Source organism: Rhagoletis zephyria, unplaced genomic scaffold (assembly GCF_001687245.7).
Source record: "Rhagoletis zephyria isolate East Lansing unplaced genomic scaffold, Rhagoletis_zephyria_1.1 Rzeph_scaffold_09258, whole genome shotgun sequence".
Classification (NCBI taxonomy): domain Eukaryota; kingdom Metazoa; phylum Arthropoda; class Insecta; order Diptera; family Tephritidae; genus Rhagoletis; species Rhagoletis zephyria.
The window spans coordinates 4,148-24,632 of NW_016166337.1; the positions used below are offsets into that span (position 1 = coordinate 4,148).

At 35.0% G+C, this 20,485-nt stretch overlaps 1 protein-coding gene across 1 annotated transcript; it reads left to right on the forward strand.

Annotated features, from left to right (window-relative positions):
* Positions 1-375: 375 nt before the first annotated feature.
* On the forward strand, positions 376-20,479 carry LOC108375650 (uncharacterized; the record flags this gene model as incomplete). The annotated part of the gene is made up of 3 exons (XM_017631795.1): positions 376-952; positions 19,408-19,717; positions 20,420-20,479. Coding segments are annotated over exons 2-3 (187 nt in total), but the record flags the coding sequence as incomplete, so codon positions are not given.
* Between the last annotated feature and the right edge of the window lie 6 nt (positions 20,480-20,485).

The following is a 20,485-nucleotide window of genomic DNA, read 5'->3' on the forward strand; positions in this document are numbered from 1 at the left end:
TTTCATTCCATATTATTTAATTTTTTGTTACTGTAGTAGTAGTAGTAGTAGTAGAAAAAAAAAAAAACCCTAAATAAAACTTCGAGTCTTGAACTTTCAGGAAGACTCAGTTGATATTTCGCTGCATCTATTCAAACATTTCTTTACAGCTAAATATGTACCTTACTTTAAGCCTGTATGTCGTCAGTCCTTCTGCGAATTCACCATAAAAAGAGAGATTTGGACACATGCCCACAGCTGTTGAATTCTCTTAGCAGTAAGACTGTTAGTTCAGAGAGAGAGAGAGTTGTTGGAAGCGAGTAGCACTATGATGAATGAGCTCCACCAATTGGTGCATATAAAATAGCCCGGCTGTTGCTGGTATCAATCAGTAGCCGATAAGGAACGAACAAGGAAAGTACTAAACAGTAGAAAGTTCCACAGTTATTTCGCAAAAGGAGAAACGCGCGCGCCTTCGACTCTTCGCTCTATTCTATGCTCCTTAAATTGCCAACTTGCATTAAAGTTCAAAGTGGTTGTTGTTATTTAAAGGATAAATCATCGTTACACACATTTATATGCACATACATATGCACGTGTACATTATAAATACAACGTGAATACATACAAGGATATAATCACAAACATATTCACTAAACGCCTCCACTCCTTGCAACGGGGGAAGTGCGCCATGTGGGTAGGTTGTGTGGTACGCCGCAACGGTGTACGCCATGGAAAGTGCTGTATAGGCGAGTAAGAAGGTGGCACAAGTGTATTCAGTAAGCGACTGCAAAACTGAAATGTCATTCCAAAGCAAAATGTGGAGAAAATAAAAAGTGAAAAAAAAAACAAAGAAACGAAAACAAACCAAAGGATAGTGCGATACCTTCTAGCAAGGACTGGTGAAGTTTTGTGTTTTTTTTTTGCCTGCACGCTGGTAGTAAGCGATAGCAAAAGCAGCCACAGCAAAGGAGTAAGTGAAAGTTTCTCTGTTGTAGTGTGGGCAGCGGCTGATACAATTTCATTGTGTATTCATTTGGCTGTATGTGTGTGTGTGTGTGCTAGTGGGCATGAGTTCATTGACTGAAAAGAGGTGAAAGCCTGCAAAAAATGCTTCACTGCCTTTCTTCTTGTCGCTAGTGCTCAACTTCCTGCTGGCTTTGCCCACATTCGTGCTTGACTGACTCTGCGACTCTGTTACTGAATGACTGAGTGACTCAGTGTGAATGTAAACAAATTTTCGTAATTAATGCATTGTGTATACTTACTTGCCATGCATGTATGTGTTTGCGTATATAAGTATGATTTAAAGTAAAGCGTTGGCATTCTATTTAGGAATTTTGCAAGCAGCTAACTTTGTAAATTTTGCAATGCCTAATATTGATGACTTCACTTGAAGGCTGCTTCAAGAGCTAACTGTAGTACATAGTTGATGCTTACTTATTTAACTTTTTACCTTAGTGTTGTTTATATGCCATATTTCGCTTTGAGAGGACACTTGTCAGTATGGATGAAGCAAAGAGATTTTAGCTTACATTCACCGGTTTCTCCCATCCGAAAATTGTTTTATCACAGCAGATCGAATCCTATAGAAATCGTGTTGAATAATTACACTTGTTTACTGGAAAAGTGTTCTATGGATGCCCAATTTCTATCTTGCTCTGTGATTCCGCAAATCGAGTTAATTTTTTTTTTTTATGGATACATTTTCAAGATATTTGCAATTTATCGATATTCAGCTTAAAGCGAATATTGGTTCCTTTTAATCACGTATATCTTGCGAACCAATTTAACGATCTTAATTTAAAATACGAAAAATGAAAGCTAATAAAATTCTCCACAAATCGTATATACATCGCTTTCCGATAGGACTAACAGTTTCTAAGAAGTTAATTAATCATTCCAGTTTTATTTTTTATTTTTTAACGATTTTACAACGCTTTTATCAACTTGCAATGTTGTGTTCCAGAAACTTTCAATGTTGTGGATCCAGAAACTTTCAATGTTGTGTTCCGACACCAAAGCAAAGCTTTGAAAAGCTCCTATAAAAAAGCATAGTGAATAGGGCGAGGTAGATGACATCTAGATGTCGCCCTATGTACTACGTTTGCTACACCGGAAATAGACGACACGCCATTTCTTTAAATAAAATTAGTTTGACTATTGTCAACTAAATCGAATGCTTTGTAAGTGAAGTGACTTGTGGACCACTTGAGGTATAGGTGGACCAGTTGGTAACCACTTTGGGACCAGTTGGTAACTAGTTCGTGGGACCAGTTGGTAACCAGTCGGGGACCAGTCCGGGAACCAGTTGGGAACCAGTTTGGGACTAGTCCGAAACTACTTACCTTCGGACCAGTTGGGGACCAGTTGGTCTTTTTAAGCTCCTGTGGCCGTTTTAAGGGTAATTCTTGGGCTCCTGCACTGCCGCTCGGGGTTTCTGCCTTCTACGGTGGTAATTTTGGGCCGGGTTGCCTGTTTTGGCGGATTGTTGTGCTGTGTGCCGCGTATTACGTGTACCGGGTACCACTTTCTCGAGCGAATTGCTCTGGGGAACCTGTTGTGTGAGTTGCTGGCTTTTTGGCTAGACTTTGAGGAGGGTTTATACACGCATATCGGCGGAAATAGACGACACGCCATTTCTTTAAATAAAATTAATTGGTGCTCGTTTGTATGTACATACATATGTAAATGCATGTGTGTGCACCTTTCTATTAATATCGTTGAATTATTTTAATATCTATTGCAAAATTTTATTCAGACAGGACTAAAAAGTAGAAAATAAATAATATAAAAAAAACTTTTTAATATACAACGCTTTTATAAATGGACTAAAAAGTAGAAAATAATACTTCTCAGTCCCATAGAATTTGTTTTGATAACTTTTGATTTTGAAATTTTAGCAAAAGTCATTATAAACAATCTATGAAATTGAAAATGAAAAACGTGGAGCGCATGCAATACAAAGCATTCGATTTAATTGACAATAGTCAAACTACATAACGTAGACCTAAAATTTCTACAGCGAAAGTAGAACTTTGAAATCGATTTTAAGCGGTCGTTATTCATATACCCACATACATACATTCATATATTACTTTTCATATCAATTCAAGTGTATTACATGCGCCCCACGCTTTTCATTTTCAATTTCATAGATTGTTTATAATGACTTTTGCTAAAATTTCAAAATCAAAAGTTATCAAAACAAATTCTATGGGACTGAGAAGTATTATTTTCTACTTTTTAGTCCATTTATAAAAGCGTTGTATATTAAAAAGTTTTTTTTATATTATTTATTTTGTAAAAGAAATGAGCAGGTAATAATGTTAGTCATACGCCTCGTACACCTGAGTAACACGCTTTTTTGCTCATATTTCATACAAAAAATCTTTGCGCATTTCCATTTGACCACTCATTATCTCAGGTACAAATTAAAAATTTATGATTTTTTGTAAATTCTTCTGATTTTTTTACAAATTTTTATTTTTACGAAAACATCAAGCTATCAACGAAGGTAATTTATTGACAATAAAGGTATAAAGACTTAAGTAAATATAACTACTTACAAAATGTTTCCATCCATATTTATGCTTTTATTTTATAAGTAGTTCATATGTATATGGGGTATGAGTACGGTGACCATTCGTAAATTTCCTAAAACCCACTGTAAGTCCCAGCTACGTCGAACTGGCTTTTTATTATACTAAAATTTAATGGGATACAAAACTGCATGCTCAAAAAAATTCTAAAAACCTGATTAAAAAGATTAAAATTTGTTAAAATCCGTAGAATTTTTGTAAATGTTCTACAATACATATTTGATATTTTGATTTACACGGTTTTTAGATAGTAAACTATATTTTTATAAAAAATATTAAAACTTTGTAAACAAAAAAAAAAATATGCCAAAACTTGCTTATACCTATGTCTTTTCCCTATTTTCATTAAATTTTTGTGATGATTTTGAATTTTTTTTTCTCTTTGTTTTGCCTTAAAAAAAAGTGTATTTAAAGATGTTATGTCTTTAAAATCAAAATTGTTTGTTCGGATTCGATTTTTGTCCGGTCACCGTACGTATGAGTAACATTCTTTCCTTGTCATACAATGTACATATATAGTACATAAGTATCATAAGAAAGAAATTATTACACATTTTCATTTGACCATTTGCAATTTTGTATATCAATCAATTTTCTTCGTCGCGAATTTTCATTTTTTCCTTTCAAAACGCAAGTTTAAATAAAAATTACCATATCTAGAAAAGCGACTTAAAGGAAATTTTTTTTTGTCATTTCAAATTTTGAAATTTGACTCACAGTGTTATTATTTGCGGCTGAGTGAAATTTTGTATATTACATAGCGGCTTTGCAACTGTTAAGGTGAGTTTAGGTGATTTGGAATGGGGTAAGATAAGGTGAGTTGAATTTAGGTGAAGTGAATTGAATTGTTGTGAGATAAGAGAAGTTGTCCCGCAAAGTTTTACCCCGAAGGTCCCCGTTTTAATGGCGAACGGTGATTGAAATTTTATAGGAAGCTATTTTTCATGGCAGAAAAGGTTTTATCTTTACCATTGACTCTTTATCTTAATTTGTTCCAACCTATACGCTTTTGTTTGTCTTTATTTGTGTCTGTGCCTTTATCTTTGCTTTTAACTGTTTCCTCATATTTATCTTTTTCTTAGTCATTGCCTTTACCTCGACTTTTCTTTGTCTTCGGCGCTGTCCTTTTTTATTTCTCCTCGCCTTTGTATTTATCTTTGATTTCGGCTTTGCTTTTGTGTGTTTATCGTCATCGCTAACTTCCTCTTCAGCTTCATCTTCATCGCCGTATTCATCACTTTTGTCGGTGGAATGAAGTTTTTGCCTGAGAAGATCCCCCTAGTAAAATTTTGCGAAGACTAATTTTCTAGATTATATCAATCCTCTTATGAACTTCCAAGTTTGCTTTTTGTGGGGTTTCCTGAAGTAATGGTAATGGGTTAAAATATTCTACGATAATATTTCCCATGGAAATTTACTATATATCGCACACCGTCTTCAAAAGAGTCACGCTCAAAATCTAGCATTTTTGAAATTATGCAGTAAAAATTTATACAGAGGTTTTATTTAGCTTTCAGTAAAAGTTTGAGCAAATTTGTGTTATAATTTGTTAAAAAAAACCTAACTTAAAGGCGCCCTTGCCCATATGATTAGCATGTGCTATGAAATAGTTTTTGGCATTTTTTGACGTACGTATTATTTTGAGTTGTGACTCTTTTGAAAACGGTGGCGATATGTCTTAAGCTTTCATTTCGCTCAGAAATTTTAATAATTTTTTCTGCGCTTCACAGTCTTATCTGTAGAAATTTGTATTTAAGTTGAGAAAGAGGTGAATTTTTTGGGGTCTTTTCGAAATTTCCCATTTACTATCTGAGCTATTAATGGATTTAAAATTTTCACTCTATATGCTTGACCTTATACTGGATACTTGTGTAGGTAATTTCACGATTAATTGCCACGGAAAAACCAATGTTGTGGAGGCAGCACCTTTCAATGCTTTTGAATAGCGAATTTCATAAAAAAGAACCCGCACCAATACATAGGGACGAACCTCAAGCCCATCCGCTCGACCAAGACGAGAGAACACCAATAAGGCCCCAAGTCCGAAGGCACACATTAGCGGACCACACAAGCCACTCTTTGTATAAAGAGATAAAATAAAGCTTTTAATAACAAAATCCCTACTCCATTAAATTTTAGAGGTGGCAGGGTCTATTCCCTTTGCTGGCGAAGTTCCCTATCCCATTCTCTAATATTGCTTGCATTTACACATAGCAGTATCGTATCTAGTTGTTTCCCCTCATCTGCATCCTCTTTCCCAGATTGGCCATGCTACCTACATAGTATCGTGCTCCGATATCATTTGAGGCTACCAACAGCACTTAAGTGCAGTATTCTCGTTCTGTCAAACTTATTTTTTTCGGTAGCAATGTTTGTCATCACAAACAACTTCCTACCTATTTAACTGGCTAAACATACTCGTATCAGATGAAATTGCCGTGCAAAAATGGTAATAATAGTCAAGCACAAAGCAAAATAAAAATAATTGCATCTGTTGTACCTGAGTTTTTCTCCTGATGGCTCTGACCTCGAATTCCACCTGCAGTCTAAAATGTCCGCAGGGATTATTTCTTAGAAATGTTGATGGTTTTCTTTGTATTCAACTTTTTAATGACAGCGCTTATTAATTGGTGGCAATTTCTTATCCAAAAAGGCAATCGCTACTAGAATAAATATGTTTTTTATTTTACACTTTTTTGGCAGCAAATGTGCTTACATACATACATACATATATATATATATATATATATTCTACCAAGACCTTCGTTAACGGAGGCTATTATTTCGTTTACCTTTTGAAATATTTGTAAAATGAAAACTTGACTTTCATGTTGGATAAAGAAAACTTTTATTTATTATCGCAAGCTTTATTGACGAAAAACAAAATATTTGATTGCACTGTTAGTTATGGTAACATACCACAAAGCAGTTTCTTACGTCAATGCATTAACTATGAAATATCGTGATTCTTGCGCAGTAAACTACCGGCAGTAGAATGTCAGCTAAGCAGGAAGCAAAAAGATTCAACATTTTTACTAACTAGTTAACCAGCGGCTATGAAGGTACCATTTACATATGTGATTTGTTTGGTTTTTTTTTTCCCAAATAACTGCAAATTTTGTGTTTGTTACCCAACATACCTGTAGTCTTCCGATTATATTTTATTTGCCTTCTCTAAGAAGGGTGATTTAAGCAACGATTAACAGATAGATAGCGACATGCCCGTTCGTATCGTGAGAGGAGTTGACGTCATGTGTCTATGACCTGGCACCCATACAATGGGACTTGCGACTGCTGTGTAAAAATCCAGTGCAGTATGTGAGTTTCGGGGCATAATTTCTTGCCTATAACCATTTTGTAGGCGTAGATGGTGATAATGGAATTTATGGCCTGCTCTTCAGATTTGCGCTGTCAGGTCAGTTTTTCTGTCAATGATTCAGCAGAGGCAGCGCTGCAAAGTTAGGTGTTATCGAGGTTTTCGAATCTGTCCATAGAAGCCTCCTTGGAGCCGCACTTGCGGTAGTCCTGGGTTTGTTGCCTAATGGTAACATCGAGTTCGGTGGCGGTAATTTTACTCTTGTAGGGCTCCAGGGCGGATAATGGTTCCGTGCGCAGAAGTCCACGTATGTTAGGAAAACGTTTGACTGAGAGCTAAAGTTGAGAAGGCAAAATATCTTGCGTGCGGCGAGTTGGGGTCCCGCCACGGCAAACGTTAAAAGAACTACGATTTGAGAGCTTACCGGAGTGAAAAAAGCTTGAAGTACTGGCCGAGGGGTAAAACCGCCCGGAAGTTTTAACAGAGAGTTAGGCGACTTATGGAAGTTTTCAACAGCATGGCGCACTGCTGTAAGGACAATCATGGCGACGTGGTGGTCGATGTACAGAATGCAATTAAATTGTGCAGGGAACAATTTTCCACCTTATTGAATGGCAGCACTGAAAGTAGTAGAGAACATGAACCCGGAACCAGTCGAGTAGCAATTACAACAGAGGTGATGAAGCTGACGGCCTGCCAAATGAGCTATTCAAGTTAGGCTCGCCGCTGAGCTGATAAGATAGATGCATGAACTCTTATGCGGAATATGGTCAGTCATATGTTTCATTATCCAATCTGCGCCTTTGGTCGCCTACTGCGCCGAAACCTTTTGATGACCTTGTCCTTAAACGAGAAGGGCGAACGGACGAGCATATCAGAGACCAATGCTGTGGTAAGTGCACTGTCATTAAGGACAGGGCGGACAGGTGTCCGGGATGCCTCGTTAAAATACAATTGGAAAGCTCCCTGGCAGAAAACCATTCAATGGACACCGGCTCGCACCACAGCCAGGGCTAGAGGGGTAGATTCGACACCCCTTTATTCTAGATACGCAGTTTTTGGTGAGAACCTCGCGAAAGGAAGATGTTATTCTTGACGCACTACGGTCTTGATGTGAGCGACACAAGAGTGCCATACTTTCTTAACTCGCTCGTAAAGTTCTTAACTCAAGATTTTTCTCAAGTGTGAATGAAAATGCCTTTCCTTTTACTAAAATATTTTTGGATTGCTATGGTTATTTTAGCGTTGATTGCGTACATGATTACAATAATATTATTAGGTCTCACTTTATTAATTTTTTTAATTTTTCTATATTTTTATTGGTGTATATATGTATTTTTCGTCTTTTTAAGTCTAAGGGTACGTTATCACAGAAAGCCGAGCGAGTAAAGCTCCTGGTGTTCACAATGAACGAAGCGGGCGAAGATTTTTATATGGAATCGGCCGTACAAATTTTACAAAAGTTACCTTCATTGCATTGAAGCGGCTAAAATGCATATTTGTTCAATCTGCTACACTGACTTTCTTTAAAACTACATATTGCCTTGACTACTTTTTAATTTCTTATTCGCATAAGCTTCAAGAGGCTTAAAAATTAAAAAAGAAAATTTAAAATCAAAAAAAGCTTTGGTTTCAGCTCCAAACCAAAACCGTCTGAAAAAGCTTGCTGTATGAACACTTTCATATGCATACATAGCTGCATTAATTTGAAAGGTTCGCTGCGCTCTGCTCTGCCCCGCTTCCTATGTTAACGTACTCTTATAAAGGATAATTATTCTCTGTACATACAATTTTGTTAAAAAAACTTAAATTAATTAATCTTCGTAGAAATTTAGTTGTATAAGTAATTAATAACTTTGCAGACGCATATTTCTAAGCATATTTCTAATTCATCAATTTCACGCAATTATTTCCCACACAAAGGTTCCATAAAAAGAGAAGCTTCATTTGAAGGAAGAAATGCAGCCATAATTGTATGGCCGCAAATAATGTTATAAAAGTGACTAGTCGATTTAACTTACTTCACAGCTTCGAGAGGTTTGTTTTCAGGATAAAACCGTTGCACCTCCACTGTAAAAATTTACTCAAAAAGTAAACATATACTTCGCGTGCTTCCATTCTAACAAAACCTTCACTTGGGTCATAAACAAATTTATAAAATTCTTCTCCACCTCTACTTACATTTATGTACATACATGTGTACTCTTAAGTATCCATGTACGTACACATGTATAAATGTACATTTGTACATGCTCTTACACATCTCTCAATTTCAAGGTCAACAGGAATGAAAGATGTATGCCAGGCGCTTGACGCAGCCATAAATCCGATTTTTCCGGTGGTTATGCTGCTGTCTATTCCAAAAAACTGAGCTTACAAAGTTCAACGAAAAGTTTGGACAGACGCAGTTGCTTGTTAGTATATATTGCATTTGTGTTCCCGGTGGGAAAATGTAATGTATGATAATCGAAAAAATTATCGGCCATTTTCACATTCGAAAATGCATTTTTTTTGCCCACGGCGATGTCCTACGAAAAGTGGGGCATTCAATTTTGCATTGCCAGTTATGCAGGAATAAATGCGAGTTAATACGAATTTTCTGCGACTCGTTGGATACATTAGAATACATTACATTATTTATCATGCATTTAATGCATTACTACTTTTCCCACTGGGTAGTTCACGTTTATATTTTATGAATAGGTCTACATACAGTGGGGAGCAAAAATTTCAAAACGGTTTTTTATATGTTTTTCATTTAAAACTTATTCGTGAATGTGATTAAAATATGGTTCACGTTATATCTAAAAAAACATCATTAATAAAAATTAAAGAAAAAAAAATTCTTCAACTTTTTGTTAGGAATATATAAAACATGAGGTGCAAGTTTAAGGGCTCTACAAATTTACTTAGATCTTTTTAAATTTTTGATTGCTTAGTTTTTTTATAGGTTTTTTCAATATTAATATATATGTAATTATATTTTATGGAATTAAATGCGCAAGATCATTAGCAAACAAAAATACACTAAATCTGTGCAAATATTCATAATACATACATTTGTTACATGGAAAAAACAGCAAAAGACCATGAAAAAAAAATATATTTTATCAACGCGATTTTCTATAGTCTTTGGACTTGCACTAAAATTTTGGTTATAAAGCTGTAGACTCAGAAGTGTTTTACAAAATCATATAAAAAAGTTGTAAAATTTGAAGAATTTTTCAAATATATCTTTTTTTTTGTTTAAAATCTTGATTATCGATAGCATAGCCAATATTTCAATCAAATATCAACCATAAAGTTTTAATATGAAATATTTTTTGAGCATTTTTTTTTAACCAAAGCATATAAATCACAGTGTCAAAATTTTATATGGTAAAAAAGTGCGAAAATCCGTCACCAAAAAAATCTCAAAAATCAACGGGATTTTCAGCCATTTGAGACTTGCACTTCATTAGACCAAAATTGTATGGGCATACACAAAATTTTCTAAAGATTCAGATTCAAAAGTTGAACATTTGTTGCATTTTCTTAAATTTTTTAATTAGTTTTTAATTTAATTTTTAAATTTAAGTTTTGGTTAAAGCTTGGCCAATAGTTTTATAGAAAAATAACAAAAGAAATTTAACTCGAAAAACATTATGAAAATTAAAAAAAATCAATACATGGCCACTTGTTTGAAAGTCACTGTACATATGTGCTCCCCACTGTATACATATATTTTTTTATTTCAAAAGTGAATGAATTCAGCTTACTGAAGTTGCAGGCATGGGGATCAATGCAGGATTTTGTTTTTATTTCGATTTCATTCGTATTATTTTTTATATATGGTCATTTGTAAATAACTTGTTGAAGCGAACAAACGTGAGGCGTTTAAGGGCAAACAGATTTGAAAGACACTTTGCCAAAATTAAATATATACGACGAAAATTCGCCTTTTCTGCACACACCCTCTCTTTGCCTACTTACTTAAGCGATAAAACCAAATAATTCTACCATTTGGTGGAGAAAAAACAAATTCTGTACATAAGTGTGAGTTTGAGTGGTATCGGGGCAACAGTAAGAGCATTGCCCAATGCAAAATAGTTTTTCTCACTGACATCAGGATTTTTTTTCAATGAAATTTCATAGATATAATAAATCAAAAAAAAATACTTAAAACTTTTGTGCAATGTAGAATAAAAATATGGGTGTCAAATAAAAAGAAACCCCTATAAGATTAAAACAAAATTACATATTTTGGCGCAGACGAACCGAAGGACATTAAAATTTTCCTTTTAACTTTATTAGTTTACGAAAAAAAAAATTTAAAAGGGCATTTTCAGTACCATTTCGTCCTTGTGCTCCAATTCCCAATTTGCAATTATATAGAATTTTCTTTTTCATTTGTTGTCCATATTGCTACATCGCACTGAATGTTTTCTATAATATTTGAATTTTTCATATATTCGAAGATTTACTCAACAAAAAATTTTGATTTCTGCGTGTCGAAATATGTTTTTTTGTAATTATTTTGTATTTGCGGTATGCGACTTAGCTAGGTGTTATGTAGACAAATTTTGTGTTTGGAAAGCAAGATGCGAGTTTGCGACGCACATATTCTCACTTAGACTTTCGGTAAAAGCTGCTTGATGAATAAAAGATTTTGTATTTAACAAATATGTAAAAATTTACACACAAGTATGTATGTATAACCGTTAGCGTAACCATGTTTCTTTTCATATGTTAAAATGATTTTCCCTACAAATTAACGCTTTCTGCAAATATAGACTTCCGGGCGGATACATAAGTTTTCAATCCCGAGTACATGAAGGTTATTTCAAATATAGCTACATATAACGTTTATTTGAATAAATTTGTTTATACCCGAGCGTACTTGTGCACAAGGGTATTATAACTTTGTTAACATAACGGTTGTATAGACAAATATATATGTATATGTATTAAATATATATTTTTCAGTATTCCGAAAGCTACCGGTACATGATAAGCCGGAGTGTATTAATTTTGAGTAAATTAGCGTCCTTTAATTTCGAAATATTGAAGTTTCAAGCATTTCTGAAATTTACCGTTATATAAAAAGCGGCTCCAATTTTAGTCCGACTTCAATAATTTTCAACGTTTTGCTTTTATGTGGCAAGCACAATAACCATACCGAGTTTGGTACAAATTGGTATAACGGGTACCGATATACATATATGTGATCATAAGCCCATTTACCAAAATTTGATCATAAACGCATTTCTTGATAAAAAAATTGTTGCAAGGATCAATTTTGAATAGATTATCGAACTTATCGAAGATCTCGTATATTTGTTATTGTCCAATTTTAAAAATTTTCGGCCATTTGGTAAGAAATTGGTGGCGCGGTTCCCAAGATATACACAAGTGGGCGTGGCTACGCCCATTTTCCAAAAATTTATAATATTCTTATTTTTCGTCTAAAAATTATTGTAAATATCAATTTTGAGTGAATAATCTTCAGTAGTTACTAAAATATCGCAGTTTTCGTATTTCTGAAAATTACCGTTATATGGGAGGTAGGCGTGGTTATTGACCGATTTTGCCCATTTTCAATACCATTCGTCCTACGTACAAATTTTCGTTAAGATATCTCAATTTTTACTCGAGTTATCGTGTGCACAGACGGACGTGTGCCTAGCTAGATAAATGTTTTAAAAAAATTGTTCAAATACGTGATTTTTTTTTACTTGTTTCTGGAACTCCATTGATTGAAATAAGTGCAAGAAGAATGCTTAAACTTTTGTTTTCTTCCGAGAGAAGGGGGTAACACCAAAAAAACAATTCGTGAGATTTGCTCATATACGCATCAAGCAATGTGCCACTATTACATATATCAACTATTTACAATGCCGACGGAGGTACGCTAAAATGTCAAAAAAAAAAAAAAACGCCGGGAACTGTAAACTTAATTCTGTTTTTCTTTCCCAAAACAATTTAATTTTTAGTCACCAGGGCGAATGAAAAAAAAATATTAAAAACTTTACAAGGAAAATGTTACTCATACGCCATGTACGTATACGGCCTTGTACAATATGGGGTATGAGTAATGTGACCAACTATTTCATAGCTCAAAGAAGTACAGCTAGGGTCGGGTTAAGTTCACGCCGCGAGACGTTTACGAAATTTCGATTGCGGCTAATTTCCATCCCTGGGATCTCAGTGTTTGTTCAGAAGTGCGAGCCAAACTGCTTCCATTATAGCCTCGCAAAGGTTGACCAGTCTAAAAGAAAGTGGGGAGATGATTTCACTTCATCTTCCTCTGGACAGCGGATACCAAACGATCAGTTGAAATTCCTAGTCTCACCGCATGAATACCAATCGCACAATGGCAAGTCAGAACCCCCATCACTAGCCCTTCACAGGTGTTTTACAGTGCCCTATAAATCATTTGCTGCAGCAAAGAATCGTCTTCTTTTCCTTTTTTATGACACAAAAGTACTCGGTGTCCCTTAGCCAAATAGCAGTTCGTGCTGCGACAATTCTGTCTGCAATATCCACAGGCGCCGTGTTCAACATATGTAGGTATGTTAAGCGCCAGTGTAGGTGTGTTCCTAATGCTCCGGTAATTCCTGTTTTACAAATGTAGCCTTCTCTAGTGAATTCCACCAGGCAAGGGCTCCTTGAAACAATATAGGCCTAAATCTGCTTTTCTAGAGCTAATGAATTAATTTGAGAGAGAGACCCCACCTTTACCGATAGCTCCCCTACAGCAGCACAAGGCAACCGACACCTTTACTACCCTTTCCTCAATGTCAGGCTTCCACGACAGCCGCCGTTGATCGCCCACCTATGTAGTTACCTGGTTCAGGTAACCTTGAGCCAGATCAAAAAGGGTTTCCAGTTCCTCTAGAAGGTCGTGTACAACCGTAATCCAGGGCGGGGGAGAGAGAACACCACCTTGTGGAGTGCTCTTATTCACTCTTTACTGAGTGCAGACGCTCCCCCACTCTGCCGCGACAGCTCTGTCGCGAAGTAAGCTGCAGATAAGGCTTACAAGGTTGGTTTCAAACCCCAGATTATGAATATACTCGACTATTGCTTCTGGAGTGGAGTGTTGAAGGCCCCTACTGCATAATCTTCATGCGTGAAGGCTTCCTCTGACCACTTTACCAATGTGTGCAGGGCGGTATTTACCGACCTTTTCTTGCCTTGAAAGACAGTCACGAGGATTCACGTTTCTTATGTACAGATCTATCAGTCTTTGTAGCGTTTTTAGTAAAAGCGTTTTTAGCAAAAAACACTAAATCCCTGGGGAAAACATGAGAACCATTTCCGGCCTTCGGGATAAACGCAACACTGACCACCCTTCAAGCCTTGGGGATGTACCCGGTCCTCACGCTGTTCGCATATATAGAATCCAACCAATTGCACGATACCTTCAGAGCCCTTTGCAGCTACGCAGGTATGATGCCATCGGTCCCCGGCGACAGACCCGACGATCGTCCAGAAGATGGGAGACGTATAGGACCTGGGGGGAGATTCTGTAACCAGTTAGCGACAATTTTCGAATCGCTATCGCACTTTTGACGCAAAAACATTTATATCATGCGTCAAAAAGTGTGATAGCGATCCGAAAATTGTTGAAACTGGTTACAGAATCTCCCACCTGAAGTACAAAATATCGCTAAGAAGTACATTTACCTCTACTTCGAAGTACGAAGTTCAAGAGCGCAAAAAGAAGTACTGTACTTCCGAAAGAAGTACGGTTGGTCACATTAGGTATGAGTAGTTCTTGGTAGATTTCGTACCAGTATTTAAAGTAGTTTCATGTCCACTAACAACAGAGTGCAAAATCTTTTTATATTCTGAAAAACATAGCATCAAATGTTAACTCTTCTTCCAAAAGTCGCTATCATACTTATTTATAAACTTTCAAAAGTATCCATCTTATGATGAACTTAGAAAACTGTTTTAGGTCATATAGACTGTTAATGTTATCTTATGCCATGTTATGTGTGTTATAATTTTACAAGTCTTTATTTATCCAAGTTTTTAGGTAATTATAAAAAAAGATTCAATTTAAATGTTACTTGTTGTCGTAGTCGTTTTTTCTAATTTATGGTTTTCTATTATAAAATCACATAACGCTGTTTGCAAGTGGACTACTCATTTCCTGATACAAAAAATTATTCCACAGGTCACATAGTTTGATCATTCAAAACTGGTTTATTTATCCATCGATTTTCATCGTCAGTCACTTGATTTTTTGACAAAAAAACAGGCTTTAATACAAAAGCCCCGTATGCAGTTCGCAAGAAAAATCGCAATAAATATTTTTCATTACCTCGGTTGCTAGGAATAGTACTTCGTGATTGCTATAAATTTTCTTAAAGAAATAGATATTCCAGAAATTTTTTCTTAAGAACTGCATACTGATTTAAGAGATTTTGATAGAAGAAAATTTATGTTGCATTTCTTGTGCATCATTTTATAAGAATATTTAGTTTTTCTTGAGTGCTGCAACCTTGATGTTTTCATAAATATTAAAATATTTTGAGAAAATTACCTAAGCTGGAAAACCGGTATACAGATACATAATCTGCGATCCTTAATCAAGTTTACTGTTTCGGCATTTTTTGTGTCCTTTCAAAACTTGCAATTATTCCCAAAAGTGCAATTATACACACGTTGCGAAATTGTTGCATTTGGGATCCATCTGCAGTCGATGAGCCAAAGGACAAGCTGGATAAAGGCCATTGATTCGGCCTGTGGTGGAATTCTGATAAGACTTTAAAAGCTTTTGTGGAAAAGGAAATCAAAGCCTGCTGGACGAGCTTGGAATCTGAATATCCTAAATACAGTGCCACTTTGCGCGACAGCGAAAAGTATATGAAGTAGATTACCAATATATTGTGCGTATGTTTTTAGATAATTCATATACATATGTATGTATGTATATGTTCGTGCATTTTATATTATTTTTCCTAAGTTTAAAGCAGTTCTAGTTCAACTTCTTTCTATGTTAATTAATAATAATTAATAAACGTCATGTAAAATTTTTTTAGTAAATGAAGCGTTTTTCCACAATATTCATTTGTACATATGTGCATACATATATATATATATATGCTAAATTTTCTTTAGGGAATCTTATCGGGCCACAAAAATTTCCACTCGTAAATTTTAAAGAGATTACTTGGCCAACGCTCACCAAACCATGTCCTGGCACATGTGTTGCGCTGTCCTAAATTCAATTATTGATCGAAAACTTTGGCAGGTGCAATCAAATTTATTTGCCAACAGCAGATGCCAACAAATAGTCGCTTCGAATTCAACTGAACACAGGCACATGCATAGCTCTGTAATTCTGTAATTTATGTAAGTATGTGTGTATTTTATGTACACAATCTATGCATTAAGGCATTGTCAACTCACTTGGCAGTGTCCCATCAAAAGCATGACGCAAGCTAAGTTACAATACATAATAGAAAAAAGTGTATTATAAAAAGTCCTCTATTTAATTTAATACTCTCCCTCAGGCAAAGTGGGTAAATAAGTATGTAAATATATGAGCAAGTATGAAAGTAAAACTTTTTATATTTAACTTTGCTAAACGCACTTCCACTCGTTTTTTTTTTTGCTTCTACAATGCTACTAGCACTTTTATTCAATCAACTTGCCGGCAAAATGTGTACGCAGAAAGTGCAAAACTATTAAAGGAAAACAAAGCCATTCGCAAGCCGGGCATTAAAATGCTGCAGAAAGGTGACATTGAATGACGGCTAAAGTAGAACAGCAGCCGGTTTCTGCTGCCCCAAAGCACATACATTTATCCTTGCAATATCTGGAGGGCTTTACATTGCATCTAACACAAAGTTACTTATAGTGCGCTTACATATGTACACATGCACATAAATTTGTATAAGAAAAAACTTTTTTCTTAGCAACAAATGTGTAAGCGCTTTGCGCTTGAGCACATATGTACATAAACTAACTATTGCGGCTGAATAGGGGTGTTAAATGCTTAGAGGACGGTTGCTGGCACTTTATAATTTCTTAAATCGCTAACCTACTTATTTATATTCAACAGCTTACTGGCCTTTAAAATTGTTTTGTGGAAAAGATTACTCAGTGCTACAAAAAAAAAAAAAATAATAGTAATAATAATCGAATACGCCCGAAGCGAAACTTACAGCGATTTCAAAGTTAAATGCATAGTTTGCAGTCGTAGAAACAAGATTAAATATTGGCTCTAGCAACTTAGGTTTCGCAGATATAACTTTCATTTTCAGAATTGAGCATTTGAAGGCAATAGCATGTTGAAAAAATTAACCAAATTTTTTGTATTACCAAAATGGTTCAAAAGCACTTAGATTACTTTGATTTTTTTAATATAAAATCAAGTTATTTCTATTCTTTTGGAATGTATATGGGAAGTATTGATTGATAGCTTCTAAGTTTGTTTATATGATTAAGTAAAACACCTATATGGGCATACATGACTTTTCATACAAAATTACTTCGTCATAATTTTGTAACACATGCAGGAGCGTTGCCACCTGTTTTGAGATCCAAATTCAACTTGAATTAAGGAAATTTTATTAAAGCAGAAGATACATGAAATATTAAAATATGGGCGTCAACCAAAGGAGAGTTAAGAAATAATTAATTTGAACACATATAATATTAGAGATGGTTGCCACCTAAGCTAAAATCAAATTATTTAATAAGTCTAATAAATTTCTAAAATACGTTTATCATTTGAAGTGGGCTTAAAATGTGTATTTCAGAAATATATGTATTTAGGAGGGACTGGACTTACTCCATCAGGTAATTGAAGTAAGTATCACAATTTTGGACGTAAAATACTTAGTTATTACGAAACTTTAGTTAGGAGGGCAACCCTTGTTGGAAAAGTTGAATTTAGTTAGCCCAAACTAAGGCAATTACAAAATTCATATAGCTGTCAGACGGAAAAGGTTTTGGTTTGAAAATATTTTGCAGAAAGTTGCTCGAAACAGCGATCGAACCCAGGTCCTAAGGTATGGTAGTACCCACCTCTAACTACTCGGTTACAAAAGAGCATTTCAAAAAGACACTCCCAGCTCCAAGTTGACATCGATAATTCGTCCTTAATTGATCTTTTAATTTATAAAGCATTTTAAATCTACTTTATTTTTTATAACTTTGGGGGTAACCTTTCCTTCATAGTGCAGTCATATTGGATTCTCAATATACTAGAACCCCCAAATCATTTTCAGGGGACAAAAGTTACATTAAACTAAAGCTTATGCTTCCCTTGGTTGTTTGGGTGGTTGTAGTACTTCATAAATGGTAGATGCCTAGGATACAGCTAGCGTATTTTGGTAAAGAGTCTTAACTGTGTAAGTCCGTGATTTCTTAGTCGAACCAGCTAAGGACACACTGATCTAGATTATCTGATGAATGTTCCTACGTACTGATAGATCACAGTTAGTTGTTGAACTATGATCAGATTCTTCACTTTTATCCACCTGTCAGAGCTGCTACAAGACTTATTATAGGGAAATCTTATTATTGCCACATGTTTTCCTATGAGCCATTAACCTGCAATCACTATTATTTTCTTTTTACTTCTGTCCTTGGTCTATATAGAGCAGAGTTGTGTTGATATTTTTTAAGCCTACACATATGATCGCCTATTTCTAGCTGAACCAAGGAAATGTAGATCAATTGCGTTGTAGATTATTCCAGAAGGACAACGCCATTTCATCAGTTCTTTCATTGATTTCGATGTTCCTATGTCTGAGAATTCAGACGATCTATAACATACGAACTTAGCACAATTAAATTTAGCGTTGGTAATAATGCCACCCGCCTTTCTGGACGAGTATTTTATTAAACTACTTTTTTATATCCAACCCTAATACCTAAGAGTTTACATGCCTAAAATTTACTTAGAACTTCCACTGGAAGACTCTAGAGAAATGGGACTCTACCTCCTATACTGAAGTACTTTTTGCATTCGGCAGTTTTCACATTGAACGAAACGGAGCGGCGCTTTTTATATGTGGAATCGGCCGTAAATATATCACAAAAGTTACCTTCAATGAAAAGCGGTTATAAGTATTTGTTCGATTTCCTGCAATTGCTGTCTCTAATAATACACTTTCATTTAATTATTTTGATGTTTTGCTCACATCAGCTGCAAGAGATTGGAAGATCAAAAAGCAAGTTTTGAAACAATTTACAATGATTAGCTTTAAGCTCCAAAAAGCTTCTGAAAACTTTTGCTGTATGAACACTTTCATATAGCTACATTAACTGCAAGTATTTGTCCAGTTTAAACATAAAATACCACTTTACACTCTTTAGCCTTCAACTGTCAATTTAAATACATTTTAATGTTGGTACTCATTACTGGAAGTTTTTAATGTATGTATATGCAAGCTCATTATTCTACAAGAATAACCTGTTATTTTATATCTAGGCTTTAGTTGAATAATATTATATACATTAAACTTTGTTGAATTAAATAATGGCAGATTTTGTTTTTATTTTCAGAAATATCCTTTTTCGAACGAAATCGTTTTACGAATAAAAGGAAAATGAACTAAATTTCGTTGGAAATTTAATATAAGTTCAAAACAAATCCATTTAATGTTACAAAAAGCGCCAGCTATAAAGGAATAACCAAAAACAGAAACAGCAGTAACAACTACAACTAGGCATTATAAACCACCAACTATGCATCAAGTGCTTAGCTATGAGACAGCAGTCCGTGCCAACAGCTCCCGCGAATACCGCGAGTACGTCACCAAGCGTACTTGCGTCAGCCTCGTGCTCACAATCGCCTTCCTGACGCTCATACTCGGTATGGATGTATGTAAAATAGGGTGGTCCAAAAATGCATAAGTTTAAGGTGTTAAGTTCTTACCCGCTAGAATTTTTCTAAATGGAAAAAAATAATACCAGTATTTTTTTGTTTAAAAACAACAACATTTAAAACTGCCTCAAAGCCCACGAAATTTTTCACGTTTTTTTTATGGAGAAGAAACACTTTTTCGTACAAACGGGGGTGTTTATAATTCTTTAAAATCAAGGTTTTTTGTAACAATACCCCGTTGTTGACGTAAGCATTTCGTAATGTTTACTAATTTTTGTAGGTCCTCCAAAAACCAAAAAAAATACCATGGAGGACCCATATAGAATTGTTAGTATTAAAATTTTTTTAAATAAATATTTGGGTATTAATGTTTGAAGTCTCCTGAAGAGAAACAGAGTTTTCCGATTGAAAATATTGATTTTCAAGAATTTCTACGAAAAAGTGTTTTTTGCCCATGCAAAATACATGGAAAACTTCATGGGCCTTGAGGCAGCTCTAAAACGCTTTTGTAAAGAAAAAAGTACGGGTATTCTTTTTTCTATTTAGAATACTTTAATACTTTAACCTTTTTTTACCACCCTAATGTACAATGTGTATGTACATATATGCGAGTATAAGAGCATTTATTAAAATCCACTTTCTGCACTATTAAGTAAATGAAATTATATTTAATTTTGCGCTCTTTCATAGGCTATCTGCTGGGGAACTTCGTCTCGGAGCGCAAATATCAAATGCGACTGAATAAAGCAGGTGGCA